General features: G+C 38.2%; 1 protein-coding gene across 2 annotated transcripts; it reads right to left on the bottom strand.

Annotated features, from left to right (window-relative positions):
- Nucleotides 1-561: 561 nt before the first annotated feature.
- Nucleotides 562-17,353, bottom strand: LOC109030603 (uncharacterized). Of its 2 annotated transcripts, none has more exons than XM_019041655.2 (10): nucleotides 17,178-17,353; nucleotides 15,362-15,417; nucleotides 13,627-13,782; nucleotides 12,255-12,891; nucleotides 10,453-10,861; nucleotides 9,329-9,478; nucleotides 6,919-7,043; nucleotides 6,335-6,394; nucleotides 4,751-4,876; nucleotides 562-1,743 (listed from the first exon to the last, which is right to left on the bottom strand). In XM_019041655.2, the coding sequence occupies exons 1-10, from the start codon at nucleotides 17,271-17,273 to the stop codon at nucleotides 1,588-1,590; spliced, it is 1,971 nt and encodes a 656-aa protein (XP_018897200.2). In that variant the 5' UTR covers nucleotides 17,274-17,353; the 3' UTR covers nucleotides 562-1,587. The 2 variants fall into 2 exon arrangements, with proteins under 2 accessions (XP_018897200.2, XP_018897199.2); XM_019041654.2 differs by lacking the exon at nucleotides 4,751-4,876 and adding an exon at nucleotides 4,003-4,551.
- Between the last annotated feature and the right edge of the window lie 44 nt (nucleotides 17,354-17,397).

Here is a 17,397-nt window from a genome sequence, read left to right as displayed (position 1 = left end):
TAGTTAAAATGTTGATTGTTTCTAACCGGTTTAAGCCAGTGGCATTTCAAATGTGTCCACACATCCTTTTACGACGTTTTATTTTCTACTGTGGTAATTCTAAGTATATTCTAATATTTCATTATTTCATCGAAGATAAAACAATTTCAAGGCAAGTGAAGAACTAAGAGTTAGGGAGAAAAGTAAACCAATATAACTATTCACATCTTGGCTTGAAGAATGTAGACGAAGGACAACAAACGCTGTATTAATAGCATACTATGAAAATGGACTAATTTTAGTGCTCCACCGATCTTGACACCTACATACACCAAAATTGACCGGAGCATTTGCTTTTGAATTATCCTCGTTTTCATGGTGAGCCAGCACTTATTGAGTGCATTCTGTATAGATTAAAACAGGTTGCAGCCCTCATAGAATTTAATTTATTGGATGCCAAGATGATCTGTGGTTCATTCAGAATATTCAAGTAACAGATCAAGAATCGTTCATTTGAAAGATGAAAAAGAGCGACCAGAAAAACTTAATGGAGAGAAATTATGAAATAAATTTGTACTATAATTTATCAAATCAATCAGCGCATGTTTAATCAACAAAAATAGTCTATGATACAGGGCAGAAAATATCCATTTATCTTAAAATGGTTCTTTTAAACTTCCACAATGTCACAAATACATCATAGTCAATACAGACCTTCCAGTGTAAAAGATATATATTAAGACAAGAAACCGCCGAGCTTAAATGGTGGCAAATAAACAAAATTGACCTCAGAGGAACTTAAACAAAATAAACGATCAGCATTTAGAGGATTCAATCAAAATAATTGTGAGGTTAGATAGCACAAAAAATGCTTAAAAGAATAGTCAGAAAATTATAGAACTCCATAGATATTTGGGATCTGATGATATCGGAGAATGACAAAAGATTAACCTGAGATGAATTATAGGTAAAACGATCTCGTTAGATAAAATCAAATGGAACGAGATCAGGGAGGGGGGCTGACCATGCCAATTCCAGTGTAACACAGCAAGAAGACTTCAGATAGGGGCAGAAAATGAATGCACCGGGTTAGCCTTAAATTATGTGTTAAAATAATATTCCAATGTAAAAATATGAAGGTGAGACTGGAAACTTTGTAAAATGAAAGTTAAAATAATAAAAATGGCCATGATAGGAATAAAAAAAATAGAACTGGCAACCCTCCTCCCAATTTGAGACATGATCAGGGGAAGAGAAAATGCATTTCAAAAGAGATAGAGCTCCCTTAAAGTTTAATCACTTTCAAAGTTAAATCACAATATAACCACTTTCTATGGTTAAAGACCCGTCAGTATTCGGGGCCTAAAAAAATCAAGTTTTTCGAAAAGATATAGTCGAACTTGGAGGAAGCTAACCAACGCTGGTGCATGACAGCGGCACGAATACAGCATCTCTCGGTCAGCACCACAAAACGTAACAAAATTCACAGCGGACAAGCTCTGAATTCCACCTGGTGGCTGAAGCTTGAGACAAAGTGTTAACAGAGAGGGGACCGGGGAGAGTATATACAAAGATATTTACAAAATTTACAGTCAGTGCGAACGGGCTCTAGTCATCAAAGCGTATTGAGTGCACACCAGTGGAGATTTGACCTCCTCGGTAGCTTCCTCTTTTCTTTTTTGTCTTTTCGTGCTTGAACGACTTTCCTCGGGTCATCTTCAGGTCAAAAGCAGCTTTTTCACCCCAGCTGCCGCGAGATCCTCGCTGCAAATAAAAAACAATAAAATTAGTTCCACAGGCCTTTCGTAATCACAGACAGAACCGTCAAATTATTTTGACATATCACTGAAGTTAAAAAACAAATCAGGGTTACCACAGAATTTAGAAGATGAAATTCCCAGACAAATGAAGATGTGCCAGATGGTTAAGAAAATTTGAAATAGTATACGGGCAAACTTTGTTGCTTAAAACGTCAAATCCACCTGGAAAGCAAATAAAAATGACTGAACCATTTTTCCCAAACACTATCCTTGACTTTATAAAATTCCCTGTCTGTGGCAACCTTGTTTTAAGCGTTCATATAAATCAGATGAGTACTTGGCATCAACGTTCTCAGACCGTGGTTGCGAAATAAATAAAATCATCATGTTAATGAACCATTTCTAGGTCATTGAAAGTGAAAAATGAGAAGACTTATTTGAATACTTAACATGGTCATAGAAATTCCATCAGATTAATAAATGACATCAAGGTTTCAGACCGTGGTTGCGAATAATAAGTAATCATCATTTGAAATATCTATGGCTATCGACTTATTTATGAAACATTTACACATTCCATCATTCAGCTTGAAGTGATCAGGTTATTGAGGAGTTGCTTAAATATTTTTTGGGGCCAATCCTTATCAGCAATGTGCTCTATTATGAGAGCAAATAGAATGCATGAGAAGAATAGAAATGTTAGCATGAAGACAGAAAAGGAGGTATATACAATGCTTAAGCCAAGGTTTTTTTGCACTTGAACATAACAGGTCGAAAACATTTTGCAATTGGGAACTACAATTGAAACATGTCTGGCTCTCTTGGTAAAACACTTATTTGCATGGGGAAACTAATGGTACATACACTGTACCTAAACTGCACTAAAAATTGAGGTTCCTAATTGCAAAATGCAGTCCAGTTACTCCTCACTAAGTTGAAAACCTTGCTTACTTATAAAAATGGCCTGGTCTCGCTTTTTCGTCGATTTATTCAATGCTATGGAAATGAATGAAAATTGAAGGAATACAATTCCCCAGTAATCATGGTAAATCAAGTAAATGGATCGCTAGAAGATTATAGAGGCATTTTTGAAAATGTATAAAGAATATTTGATAAAATTTTTTTTACAGGGAAGCGGTTAAGGTGTATTAGGATGACAACGAAGAAAGAATGTTGAGTGAGAAGTTTTCAGAGGTAAAAGGAACATCAAAAGTTTCAGTTCTTGGTGGTAGTGAAAATATCATCATTAGATTTTCTCATCTACTTCATTCTTTCGACAAAGTGGAATCTGTAATGAACGAACCCTGGTATCAGAGCCATGACTCATGAATGACCATTCTTAAAAAATTGAGGGTTATTCATATTAACTTGTTACATATGTAGTAAAAATGGGAAACTTGTTGGGATACTACGCAGAGGCTAGATTTGATACGGTAGTCGTGTCCTTCAGAGGAATAGTTTAATCACACAAAGTAATCAGAGATCTTGGTGGTTAAAAAAAATAGATATCATCATATGGACAACAAGTTTTCTAGATGCTATGCAGAGTAAATGGTGAGAGGTTTTACTTTCAATTGTATTTAACTCTGAATCAGTTTCTTAGGACCAATATTTATTGAATGTTTAATATGGGATTTTTTTATTTTTTAATTTCATCAGAACGAAGAGTCTCGTCAAGATTGTCAGAGATCTTGGTGGTTGAAAAATATCATCATTTGAACACAAAAATGAGATTTGAGCACTATTCAGATTATTCCCAAGTATATAGATTATAATGAAATGGAGTAGTTAAAGCTTCATAAACAGGATTCTTTGGGAACAGTGAAAACATCTGGAAAATACAACAGCCTGGTGGAGAGGTCAGCTTTTTCGCATCAAAACCCTTGAATTTCTAGACAGATTTTTGAAATTTTTTGTCTCCTGCATGCACTTGGCTACATGATGCAAGGGAAATTCCAAGAATAAGCTTATGAATGGTAATGATTAAATTAGTTGGAACTCGTAGGTACTTGTCAAACTTTTTATCCCTTTCTCGCAGGGGCAATCATGCATCCAGTCAGTAAATCGAGCCTCTTCAGTAATTAGAAAAGAAAAAAGAGGGGGGAAAAGGAGAGCAGGTAATTAATATTACAATCAAGTTGGATTCATCATGTTACAAGAAGGTATTGAAATGCTTCTTAAGAATATTACGCTGACAATTTAGATTGGATGTTACATGGATGATAAATTTCCTTCAAAAGGGAGTCAACATAGAAAAACTCACCACTTAATCGTCAAATGTAATTTTCTTGTTCTGTGGAGTGCTGTCTGATCCACCGAATGAGTTCCTATTGAATCCTCCTCTACCCCCTCTGTCACCACCTCCTCCTCGCCTATCACCAAAGCCTCCTCTTCCTCCCCTGCCTCTGTCACCACCCCCTCGGCCACCTCGACCGCGGAACCCGCCTCGGTCGCCTCCACTTCCACCCCAGCTTTTCCTGAAGCCACCGTCCTCATTGTCTCCTCCACGGAAGCCGCCTCGACCACCTCTGAATCCACCTCTGTCACCTCCACCCCCTCTGTTGCCCCAACTCTTTTTGAAGCCACCGTCCTCTCCATCTTCTCCTTTATTGCCCCAGCTTTTTCGGAACCCTCCTTCTTCTCCACCTTCGCCCTTGTTGCCCCAGCTTTTCCGGAATCCGCCTTCTTCTCCACCCCAACTCTTTCTGCCCCCGTCTTCACCATCAAACTTCTTGAAACCTCCTCCTCTGCCGCCCCGCTGGCCACCACGGCCTCCGCGGAAACCGCCTCTGCCGTTTTCTTTCCAGTCATCCTATTTTTGGAAAAGAAGTAAGATTAGTATGGTCCTGACCGAACACTTCACAAGACAACTGCTTAAACTTAAAGGGGACAGACTGACTGACTGATACATTCCGAGAGTGCTCAGTGGGCGCCAACATAGTCAAAACAGGCAGTTGCTTTGCTCCATGACTCGGTCAGGCCAGCAAGTTGTGACTCTGTGGGCGCCTTACCTTGGCCTCAAATGAGTTGTCGGCAAATTTGGGATCAACAGCGATCTCTTCTTCTCGCACCCTTCGGAATGGTTCAGAGTACCGTCTTTGATTACTTTCTGGTTGCCCATTACTATTGTTATTGTTCTAGATGAGAAAAATTAAAAGAGATAAGTTAAAGAGAAACTGATCTGATCGAATTCAAAAATTGCAAAATTGGGGTCTAAACAGTATTTGTTAACTTATTTTCTGTTGAGATCTTTTTCAGTGCCAAGTTCTTGTTCCTTCATGAAGAATGACCCCTAAAAAATCCTGGATGGCTCTCAAAAAGGGCTAGGATAGAACACGGCTTTTGAGTGATCAAGTTAGCATTCCAATGATAACTTGTTCATTATTTACATCATACCTAAATTTTACTCTTTTCCCTCCAAACTGAGGGGTCAAGAGTTTCTTGATTCTATCGATTTCAATGGATCGGAGAAGATTATCACTACAAGGCTGACATTTGAGTAAAATTCCATGATAAATCATACGGCCGCCACAGCATCCATCAATCAATTTTCTGATGTCACAGCTTAATGAAATAATAAAAGAGTTACTAGAGCTGTTTGCTTACGACAGCTGATTTATAATTACTTCTTTATTGACGTGGATTACTTGTTAAATAATCTTGAAATGATTGATTTTCTATTAACAAAAATTCTTTCTCATTTCATTTCATGTTTAACTTACACACTGCTAATGAACATTGCAAAATTGTTACTATCAGGCCAGAAAAAAACGACAGAATTGGAGGGCTTCAAACCCTCAGTCACCACAATGGGCCTAGTGCAAACTTTTACGAGAGCAAAAATAGGAGTTGTTTCCTATGGATAATGCCTCAAAAATCACGATGAGCGCATCCGCAAAGTCTGAAATGCACTCATAACGTCACAATCTGCGTGAGAAATTTGCGTTTTTTTGAGCTTCCTGCTTCAAAAATGATACTACGGCCCAGGTGAACATTTTTTTAGAGGAGTCGCTCCTTTGTCGGCAATAATCACCATGGCCGACACTTACACGCCGATTGTTATCTGGTCTAATCCTGTTCAGGTGTTATCTCGTCCCATCACACGTGTTTTGGTGGATTGGCATCGGTCACGATGAGTATTGCTGACGATGGAACGACTCCTCTAACAAAATGTTCACCTGTGCTGTAGTATCGTTTTTGAAGCGGGGAGCTCAAAAACCCGCAAATTTCTTACGTAGTTTGTGAAGTTATGAGTGCATTTCAGACTTTGCCGATTCGCTCATCGTGATTTTTGAGGCATTATCTGTAAGAAACAATTCTTAGTTTTGCCCTAGTAAAAGTTTGCAACAGGCCCATTTTAGTGGTTCTTAGTGGCCACATGCATGATTGGTTCTCTGCAATTAATTTCTTGGAGGGTCTGTGAGCCATACATTGATCGACAGCAAAGCAACAGTTCAAAATGAGAAGTCTCCTGACACAAGAGCTCTGACAGCTCACAGGTTTAATTTTCAAAGTTTCGCTACCTTAAATAGGCAATAAAAAACAGAGAAGGAAGGGGGAAAAATTTTTAAAATAGAAAATAATCTGGATCTTACATTGGATTTGACGAAATTGTTGTACTTGTTATCATTTCCGCCACCTCCGAATTTCTGTTTCTGAAACAATCAATGTTTTCAATTAGGTAACAGGCAAGAATGAATAAAATCTCATTAGGAAATTAAATTAGAGGATCCTACATCAAGGCTGAAGCTCCTAACCAGATGGGTAAGGCAAGACTGTAAGCGCACAGGATGAGTTGCAAAAAGTTTCTGTGCATGACCACTTACAGCACTGTGGCATTCTTCCCTCATGGCAAAATTTAGAATTGACCTTTCTTGACACTTTAAGAGTTCTCTAATACTCGGGGCCCCTTGGCTGATTTTGTTTCACATCCCATGGTGTTCCTTCTGTTAGCTGTTATCTGCATATGGCAAAATGTGACATTTAATGATTCTGTTAACTAGGTGACTGGTTTCTGCTCGATGGGTGCATACCTGCCAACAAGTTTGTAAGAATACTTTGTCGGAGAGCTATCGCTTTGACAGGTGCAGATGTCGTCTTCTCCAACAAATTTCTGTTCAATTATAGAAGTTGAACGGGTTCGTGTAAGATATAATGGGTGGCAAATTTGGTTACTTACACCATTGAGCGCAGGTTCCTTCTTGCTTTTTTTCGTTGGAGGGGCAGCTTCTTCTTCATCTTCATCAGAATCCTCATCGGAGTCTGAATCTTTCTTGACAGCTGCTTTCTTTGCTGGTGTTGGAGCTGAAACAAGAAAATTGTTGTCAATATAGGTCATGGAAATCTTAAAAGTTCTCTACACATGCTAAAATTTCTGGCTGAAATTCATTGCTTGCCATCAGCAGGCTTCTCTTCAACTACTATCGGTATTCCCAGAATAAGTAATTCATACGGCTGTTGCGATATTTCAAGCTGGTCTGCCAAGATTTGATAAACTCAAAAGCAAAGTATAACCTCAGAAACAGCCTCTGGTGAGGAGTTTGAAATCATAGCAATTCATATGGTCACGTGGTAAAAATGATTCATCATAGGTCATGTGTAAATGAAGTAGATCAAATGATTCAGAGTTTTTTCCATAAAAATATTCTACTATCACTTGAGTCATTTCTTCATTAGGAGTAGGGATCAGTTGCAACAATAATGAAGGAGCGGAGAAGGAATAAAAAACAGTCAAATACACTTAACTTCCTCTAAGTCAAACTTTTTTAAGATCCCATCGGATTTTCCATTGGAACAAAATGCCCTCTAAGTGGGATTTCTCTCCAAGCGGAACTAACAATCTGGTTCTTAAACAATTTGACTGAGAGGCAGTTAGCTGTAGTAGTTATGGAACCATGGAAAATCAGTAAAAATTATTTCAACATTTTCCGACACAAGAGACAGTATGCACTGTGAATAATCTCAGAAACAGCCTCTGGTAAGAGAGCTAGTCATAAGCAGATGCTTCATTTGGTCACGTGGAAAAGAAAATCATCATAGATTATAATTCAGTGAGAGTTGGTGATCATTCGCTTAAAATGTGTTCTGTGATAATATAAAGGAAGTAAGTAATATGAGAAGTCAATTTATTTATATTATTAGCAAAAATTGTGTCAGTAGGGACAAATTCATGTCATGAAGGACCAAAAAGGAACTTCTCATACGTTAAATTTATCATCATCACAATTTTTAACTTTGAGATTCTTTTATTTTGTTTTTCAAAGCGGAGGGTAAATATTTAAAGAGTGACGACAAGGGGTGCTTCATCAGCAGTCATGGATTCATTTCATGATAATACTTCATTACACGAGTACGAAATTGAACTCATCATCCACCTCCTTTCGTCACTGATACTTGTCGATATGAACACATCGGATTAGGCAATGAGAATTTTTGCATTAATAATGATTCAAACAATGCCATCATACCTTGTTCTAAGTGCAAGGAGTTAAAGATAGTACTTAAAAATTTAGCTTGGTTCAGTGCAATGATTAAAGCTAACTTAGAGCCTAGAAATATTGTTGGAATGATAACTTAAAGAAATCTATATAATATGCCTCAGCCTCAGCAATGACGGATTAATTTCAGTAAAGAAATATTTTCAATGGATTGGCTAAAAACTCATCAAAGGAAGTGGCACTTTGGGGGAAAAAAAATTGGAGTCTGTTGGTGAAAAATGATTTCATCGTTAAGATGCAAGGGCACTACCTCAGAAATGACAAACTGATTTCACAGAATAAATCTCAATGGATTGGCTAAAAGTTCATCATAGGTAGATTGAAAAATGAAAATATTCAGTAAAATGTAACATTCCCGTACTTGAGGATCGGATGAAACAGAAACAACAGAATTCAACAACTCAGAAACATTGGGGAGGGGGGGGGGGGAACCTCATTTAAGTATGATACGACATTAGGCAGTTACCTCAGAAATGACAAGTTGATTTCAGAGAAAATTTCTCAATGGATTGGCTAGAAGTTCATCAGAGGTATATTAGGGTACTCACAGTTTCAAATTGTAATAAATTTGCGGATAACAAAAGTAACTTACATTGCTGTGTTCCGAAGAAAACGAACACAATTCAGCAGAGTTCTCATAGTTGTGTGATCTCAGAAAAAAATTTGTTCGTATCATGAAATAATAAAAATTTCAATGGTATGGCACAAATCATTCATCATTGATAAGCATTATTACTTCTTAGTAATTTAATCTGGTACACAGGAGGAGCGGGGCATTCATGAAACTGAGCCTATTGTTAGTAAAAATTAAGTAGCTTGACTCGGAAAAGAGACAAATAGCGCTATCAGATGATTGAATTAAAATCACTAATTAAATTTCAGTGGATTGACAGAAAAAGGATCATCATATAGCTTATTGCCGGACGAGGAGCTACTTTCCTTAGAAATGTGAGGAAAACTAGCCATGTTTCAAGTTCTCATTTATGGGAGTTTTTAATAAATAATATTTCCTCTTTCCCCTTTTCTGCTTTATCACAAAGAACTAACGCAAGGGGCAAAACAGAAAAATCGAATGTGATAATGAAAGTTTACCAATTTTAACAGGAGTTTCGTCATCATTGTCAGATTCCTCACTGGAGTCATCATCAGCATCAGCTTTTCTCTTTACACCTTTTTGTGCTTGTGGTTGAGCTGCAGGTTTTTTGGATGGCTTAGCTGGTTCTTCTTCTTCGTCGCTATCATCTGGATGCGGATAGGTAATATATTACGATTAGGAAAGCATTATTATTTCATATAATTAGAAGTTGTCAAATATAGATTACTACTCCACTTTCTAAAATTGAATTTTTGAACAACAGTTTGTAGCAAAATTGACACACGATCCTTAAGATAATTTTACCTTAAATAAGAGTCTCATAAGTTAGCAGAAACTTGAAAGATCTGTAAAAATGATACAGCATTTCTCAGTCATGAAAAAAAAGGTTTCACACGCTTGACCCTGTCAGGGAAAGCATCAAATCTCAAAGACTAAGCCATCATTGAAACACTGTGTTGCTTTTGTGTATAGCGCTTACATTTTAAATGCAAACAGCAAACAGAAATGCTCGTATCCTGAGGAAAATTTAAATTAAAACATCAAAGACACAGTTAGAACAATTGAGCGTGTATGGCTACAAAATTTCAAAATCTTCAGAAAAATAATTTTGCTGAAGTCTTAAAAATTATAATGCCTCTCGTGATTTGCCTGCATTGAAAGAAGCATGAGGATAAATAAGGATGTTTCTCAGTGAAAAATTAGCAAGTTTCACACATTCCACATATGAAAGTGAAACATCAAATCTCAAAGACTAAGCCATCATTGAAACAAAAATTATTCCCAAAAAAACAATGCAAAAATAGGTTGGTTAAGAACGTGAAGAGCATAAAAAGGAAATGAGAAGTTGTGTTGTGTTTTATGGAAGAACTACTGAATGACAACCACGCAAATGCAATTTGTGGGATGTCAATTTGCTGCCAAACACTTCCTATATAATTTTATTTTCCTCTTCGATTTATCCAGAACTTCCCTAGTATATGAAAAAAACCCTCACCCATTTTACCTCACAGATTGAGAGAATGAATTGAAAAGTTCTGAGAGATTAAATAAGAATTGCAAGTTGCCTATTGAACATGATTTTGAAAGCTGTAATCTTCCTGCTGACAAACGAGTAACTTACCACTTGAGTCATCACTACTCTCTTTTTTAGCTACTGGTGCTTTAGCCACACCTGCTTGCTTCTTTCCTCCAACGGCCGGTGGTGCTTTCACAGCAGGCTCTTCCTCAGAACTTGAATCCTCTTCTGAGGAGCTTTCAGCTTTCTGCGCAGGATATGGTGTTCCAATTGACTTTTTGGGAGCAGCTTGTTTGGGCGTCTGGACAGCTGGTTTCTTTGCGGGGGCTTCTTCTTCAGAGCTGGAGTCTTCATCAGATGAGCTCTCAGCTTTTTTTGCTGGGAACGGAGTTCCTATTGATTTTTTGGGAGCAGCTTGTTTCGGAGTCTGGACAGCTGGTTTCTTGGCAGGGGCCTCTTCTTCATCAGAGCTTGAGTCCTCTGAACTGGAATCTTGTTTGGCAGAGGCTTTAACCTGATTGAAAGAGGAAACAATTACAGGTAAATGAACTGAATGTTGAAGGATGAATAGAAAAAAGACAAATCCATAAGTATATTGTATGTCAGGAAGTTTCAACGTCCCTGATAAACCATGGTTTTTGCAGCTCATCACTGGTCATACTTCATTTACCTATTTTAGTCAGTAAATTAAATTACAGAGCAAAAGCTCTAAGAGAAATCTTGTATTTTGTCCCTCTTGTATCTATCACACATCTTGCATATTGGGCAGTGTTCAAAATGATGCAGAATCAACTTTTAATGTTTCTGTGCAAAGGAATTTGTCAGAACTCTTTCAGGTGATAGAGAGCTTTGAATGTCATAGGAAGTTAAAATGTTTATTTAAAAATGCTTATTGTCAAGACTATAACCAGGGCCTCGCAAGAACATTAAGAATGCAGGAAGCCAAAACTATTAGTTAAAGTTAGTAGCGATTCCAGTGCTACATTTTCTCTGCATGCCTAAAATGCCTACTCCAGAGGCACATCGACAGCATCATATCAAGTGCTGGAATCTTGCACATAAGAGCAGAAAGGGAATTGACATACTTGTACAATATTTTCAGAAATAGACAGGGAAATTCTCAGACACTGTATTTTGATTGCCAGGCCTCGAAATCACCTCTTCTACAACATATTTTAAAATAACCACCTTTCATTGAGATTTTTCATGGAGTATACTTCACTAAAGGAAGTTTGCACGGAACAACAAATCAGATAGTTATTCACTGAGATTAACTCATTGACTTAAACTGACAGCTCCCAGCCGTCCGCGCTGCGCTGGGCCAGATCTGAAGAAACGGCTCAGAGCCGTCTGTCAACTGTTTACGTTATTTCGGCGATTCTCCGGTAGATTACGTTCTCATCAATGTTTATATGAGTAGTGTGGCCACCCTACAACTTACTGTGTACGGTAGTTTCTTGTTTTGTTGCGGTATTTTTAAAGTACTGTGCCTTTGCACTTGAAAAAACCTTGAAATTTTCTGATTTTCGCTGATTTTGCGATTTTTTCGACTTTGACAGCTGTAAACCACATTAAAAAAAAAAGTCACTTTGTTCAAAGTTTTCACCATTTTTCTCAAACGTTGTCTTGTGAATGCTTATTGTGTCAATTTTCACCCTTAGAGAAAGAATTTCCGGATTATTTTGAAGTGTTCAATGTTACTGATTTCCGCCAAATTAAATCGTAATTCCTGGTCCGGCAGGGTCAAATTAAATCATAAGTCAATGGGTTAAAAAGTTTGCTTCAAAGCCTACTATGCCAAAAATTGAACGGTGGGTCTTGGAAATTTTACCAGATAAATGTTTGCGATCTTGGAGGGCCTGACGATAAGATATGACAAACATCGAACAGCATGGGAAGTGGCTTACCTGCACTACAGGTTTCTTTCCTGCGGGTGCTGCTTTCTGAGGAGCAGCTTTGGTTGGAGCCTCATCTTCAGAACTGTCATCAGAGCTGGACTCCTGCTTGGCAGCTTGTTTCTTAGCCGCAGCTGCTGCTTTTGGAGCCGCAACAGCAGCTTTTTTAGGTGCAGGCGTCTCTTCCTCCTCACTTGAATCGTCGGAAGAACTTTCTTGTTTTCCTGGCTTGGCGACAGGCGTGGCTTTCTTAGCAGCTACAGGTGCTGGTTTGGCTGCTGGTTCGTCATCTGAGCTGGAGTCATCAGATGAGCTATCTGCTGCTTTGGGGGCGACTTTTGGAGCAACTGCAGGTTTCTTGGCTGCAGGCTGAGCTTTGACCGGTTGTTTCGGGGCTGGTTCTTCGTCAGAACTGTCTTCTGAACTGCTCTCTTCAGCAGCTGCAGCTGGTTTCTTGGCTGGAACGGCTGCCTTGGCTGGCTGTTTAGCGGCAGGTGCCTCATCAGAGGAATCATCAGATGAGTCATCAGATTCCTGTTTCTTGGGACCCTTGCCATTGGTCATGGGTGGTTTTTTAGCAGCTTGGGCTTTTGCAGCAGCTGCTTTTGCAGCTGGTGGGGCATCATCTTCACTGCTATCTTCACTTGAACTGTAAGAAAGGAAGAGCAAAGTTGATTACTAAATTGCAAGTCAAACAAGTTGATTTTTAGGTTTGTATCTTCCTCATTGTTGGAGACATTTCTGAGAGGAGTTTCCAGAGAGAAGCAAAACAATTAGGATAAACACACTTGTAAGCATACGTAATATAAGTACAGTAGTCGTGCTTTTTTTCAAATTTTACTGGCCAATGAGAGGAACATTGAAACGTACTAAAATCAATCACTTCAGATGTTAACAATCAGAGACCAAATAAATAAAAATCATGTCGCTTTAAAAGAAAAACATTTATGACCCTTCCTCTTAAATTTGCTCCTAAATATTAAGTTAAAAAAGGATCGGTCAAAGATCATTATTCATAATACTTCAATCAATGAAAAATTAGCTGATATAGGAGACAGCAGTTCATCAGTCATAAAAGAAAATGGCTTCATGAGATAATCAGTCGGCAATTCCTATCAAATTCGGGGATCATCATTTGAACTGGATTTTACAGGATACTAGGTGAAAGTTCTCCAATGTCAAGAGACCTTGCATACTAAATGCAATGGTGAACATAGTATTGCTCCTCTGACGTAAGAATGAAAATTCATTTTCCCCATTCTTGAGAGCAAGCTATGAAAATACTGTGGCTCATGCCAAAGTGAAAATAAGCTCTCGCCTCAGGGGAGCAACGAAAATGGCATAAGATGTTCATCAAAATCAGACTTTCAACTGAGTTAAGTACCTGGACTGTTGCTTCTTGCCGACGACAGGTTTCTTTGCATTACCATTCATGAGAGGTTTGGTTGGTTTGGCAACAGTTTCTTCTTCCGATTCATCACTGGAATCAGATGATGTCTTCTTGACTTCTTCTGATAATTTGAACTTCCTTGGAGATGTCCTATGGGAAAATGAAATAGGTAGATATCATAGTTTAGAAATTTGATGGAACTTCGTCACACAACACACTCAGTTGAAACATTGCTTCTGAGCAGGAATGAAAACCTTGCACTGTAGGTCTTTGACGGCACTAGATGATTTGACCTGCCTAACTGAACTGTTATCGACTAAAATTGCAAGATTTGGGCATTTCAAGGTTGTTGTTCTTGTTGGTTTTTTTTTTTTTTATTTTTCATATCATCACAGAGGAAAAACCAACATTTTTAAAAATATTTTGCAAAATAATTTTTGAATGCATTAATTCAAATAGGTACAAGACAATTTTGAGAAAAAACAGCATTGAGTAGTTTGTACTTGTAAAATAAAACATGAGCAGAAGCTGATCAATGTATTTTGCAGACATTTCAGAACACTCTTTGGCTAAAACGCTGGCATATTTCTTAGACTGTCCATGAAATTAATGAGGGGAGCACTAGAAGTTGGACAGTTGGAAACTTCAAGTGTCTATCTGAACTTAAGATTTGATAGCATGCGATCTCATTGAAAACATCATTTTTAGGGTTCACTGGGGAGTGGAAAAAATTCTGACGTTTTCTTGACCTGGTTGGCAGGTTACAAGTAACAGACAGATGTTCAGAGTTCATCAGACGCAGAAAATGGCTTCATGAATTGTTCAGTCGGCAATTCCTATCAAATTCTGGGCTCATCAGGTGAACATGAATTGAAATGTCAGAAAGAAAAATCGATGGGTAGTTTAAAATATCTTCTAGATTTCTTCTAATACACAGGAAAAAAAAGAAAGAAAAAAAAGACTTGTAATTTCTTAAAACTTACCATCTATCAAACTTAATTTCTATTTAAGGTAAAAACTATTCATGTATAAGGGAACCAACACATAAGCAGCGTTTTTACGATTTATGACAGGAAAATCAGTTCATCAGCTCAAAATAAAAGAATGGCTTCATGAATTTATCAGTCGGCAATTCCTATCAAATTCGGGGATCATCATTAGAACTGAATACTTTTAGTCGAATGCCTGTTGAAGTCGGGATAATCTTTCCACAATAAATTAGCAAGATTACTAGATGCGTTGAGTAACATTATGATCCTTCATATATTGATATAAAACTTGATCTGAGTTGCAGATTTTAATTGATTCAAGGAGGTGCTCCTGGATGGTTGAAGAGAAGGGGATGCTTTGAGTGTCAATGTGCAGATCAACTTGCACCTCAGCCCGCCCTAGTCATATCCTCATAAAGATATTTCAGAGGCAAATGTACACAAAAACTAAATCATCATCAGTGCAAGACTGCAAATGTGAAAGCAGTAGTAGAAAACTTTCATGCTCCATTGACAGAGACCTCTCAGCAAAAGTTGGACGAATTAATATCCTGTTGATAGTTTGATTAACATTAGTTCTCATTGGATTGAGAACATAGAGGTTGAAGTAGATGATATGAAAAGGTTTACTAATGAAACCAAATTTCAGGGAACAGTTGTGCAGCTCTCATCAAATAAGGGAGGGAGCGTTAATCCTAGCACCTAACAGTCTACATAAAGTATCAAGAGATAAAACTTACAAATCGAAATGCTTCACAACTTCTTGAATGGATGGGGATCCTTTCGGTAATGGTGGCTGTAACAAAAAGAAAAAAATTTTTCCCTCAGTGATTTACAACGTTACTGAAAACTTCTTACATGTAGTTAGGATGTAGCTGCAATGTAACAATTTTGGACATGCGAACAAGTTTGGTCCAGAACAAGTTTACTTCACAATATTTAACCTTAATGCTCACTTCTCCCCTGACAAGCATTTCAAATTCTAATAAGGGTAAATTTCAACAAAGGCTACAGTGATTCATTATCAGAAATTTTGGAGGAATGAACTATGTCAGACAGAATCAAGCTAAGATTTCCCGGAACTTCGTAAGCTAGACCACTTATATAAAGTGCATTCCTCCGCAGCTATTTTATTTCGTTTAGAGCGAAAATCACTACTTCACGTAGCTTAACATGAAAAATATATACAAATCCTGTACATGTGTAACAACCTCTTAATATACGTGCTTGACACGTGTAACTGTACTTTCTCCAAACGGTAGCACCCAGTGTTTGAGACACGCCGGCCAAACAGCAATATGCCAGAAAGAAATTGCCTTCTGCCGCTAAGAAATGAAACTAGCGGTCAAGCTAAAAAAACGTAGTTTAACTCCGTTTGTGGGATTTTTCAGCATATTCCTGCCTCCTTAGCATTTCAAAAGGGCAATTTTTCATGTTGATCCCTCAGAATTCTGAGATGGCCCCTAAGTATAAAAGTTGCAGGCCAGATGGCTGCTAAGACTTCAAGTCGAGTTTCCAACACTGGTAGCACCCAATTGCTATTCTAGAACCAGGCCTAACATAATATTTATTCCTTCATGCCCACCCGCCTGCTCTGCTGACTCATCCAGCTCGCTCACTGGCAGCCTACTAAGTAACAGAATATAATGAATTGGCTAATTTCTTTCACATTTGTAAAACCTTTCTTCACTTCCTCAAAGTTAATCTCAGCTTGCAATATTGATGAAAATAAAGTAAAATATAATGAGAGGATTTCAGTGAGTCGTCATACGGCAACACTAGGAAATCTTGCGCCAAGAGCACTGAGGTTGCAAGTATCATGATACGAAAGAACTTAGAAAAGTCCTCTTTGTGATCATATTTATTTTTCAGTCAGACCTCACAATGGTAAAGGCGGGTGAAGAAAAGTGGTTGCATTTCGAGTTGAGACGCCATTTAAAAAGCTGTAGTGCAGAGGGGGTGCATGCTCTGCAACAAAATCGGTGTGGGCCAGATGCTGAGTGATGTCAAAAGGGTGAAAGATGCGACCACCGTACTTTAATCATCTGGCACAATAGTAAATACAGTGCGCAAGGACCACAGTCAAATCTATCGCAATTGGATGCCATTACAGGCCACTAAGCGTTGGTGGGCATGGCTTCACCATGTGGGCGCAGTGCGCAGGCCACATTCACTTAGGTGCATTAAAGGTCGAAAGAAGCAAGAGGTTGAACAAGGCTATAAATACAACCGTGTCCCTAGTTCTAGAAAGCAGAAGGATGAAGCGGTGAAAGCTATTTCAAAGGAATCGCAAATGTATTCAGAAGGCATGGTCACCATGCTGGTTCAGGTAAGCCAATAATGTGAAATTTACGAAGTTAATTAACTGACAAAAGAGCATCGACGGAATAGTTGGCGGGTGGTTAAAGAGTTGTGCACAGAGAGAAGCGAAAATAAGAAAACGCAATACTTGAAAAATTCACGGTCACAGGAACCACGTGTGAGGTGGGCACACGGTTTAGGCAATGAACGTGATATTACAGGCAATGTGGTTAAATAATAAAAATGATCACTTACAGCTTTGGTTTTCTTCTGAAACACTTGTGCTAATGAAAAGTCTGTTTTCATTAAATAATCGTAAACTAACGAGGCTATAGTTTTGTTCGCCGCCATGATTTAATTTAAATTAAACTGATTCACAAGGTAACACGAGGCGAACTTCAGAGACACATGGATGAGAAAGGAAAGATGGCGGTCGTGGTTCTCAGTGCGCCATGGTGGAAGATTGAAAGGTGGT

This window comes from Bemisia tabaci, chromosome 3 (genome assembly GCF_918797505.1).
Source record: "Bemisia tabaci chromosome 3, PGI_BMITA_v3".
Classification (NCBI taxonomy): domain Eukaryota; kingdom Metazoa; phylum Arthropoda; class Insecta; order Hemiptera; family Aleyrodidae; genus Bemisia; species Bemisia tabaci.
The sequence above is the reverse complement of the archived record's forward strand: the minus strand, read 5'-3'. Positions and strand labels throughout refer to the sequence as shown.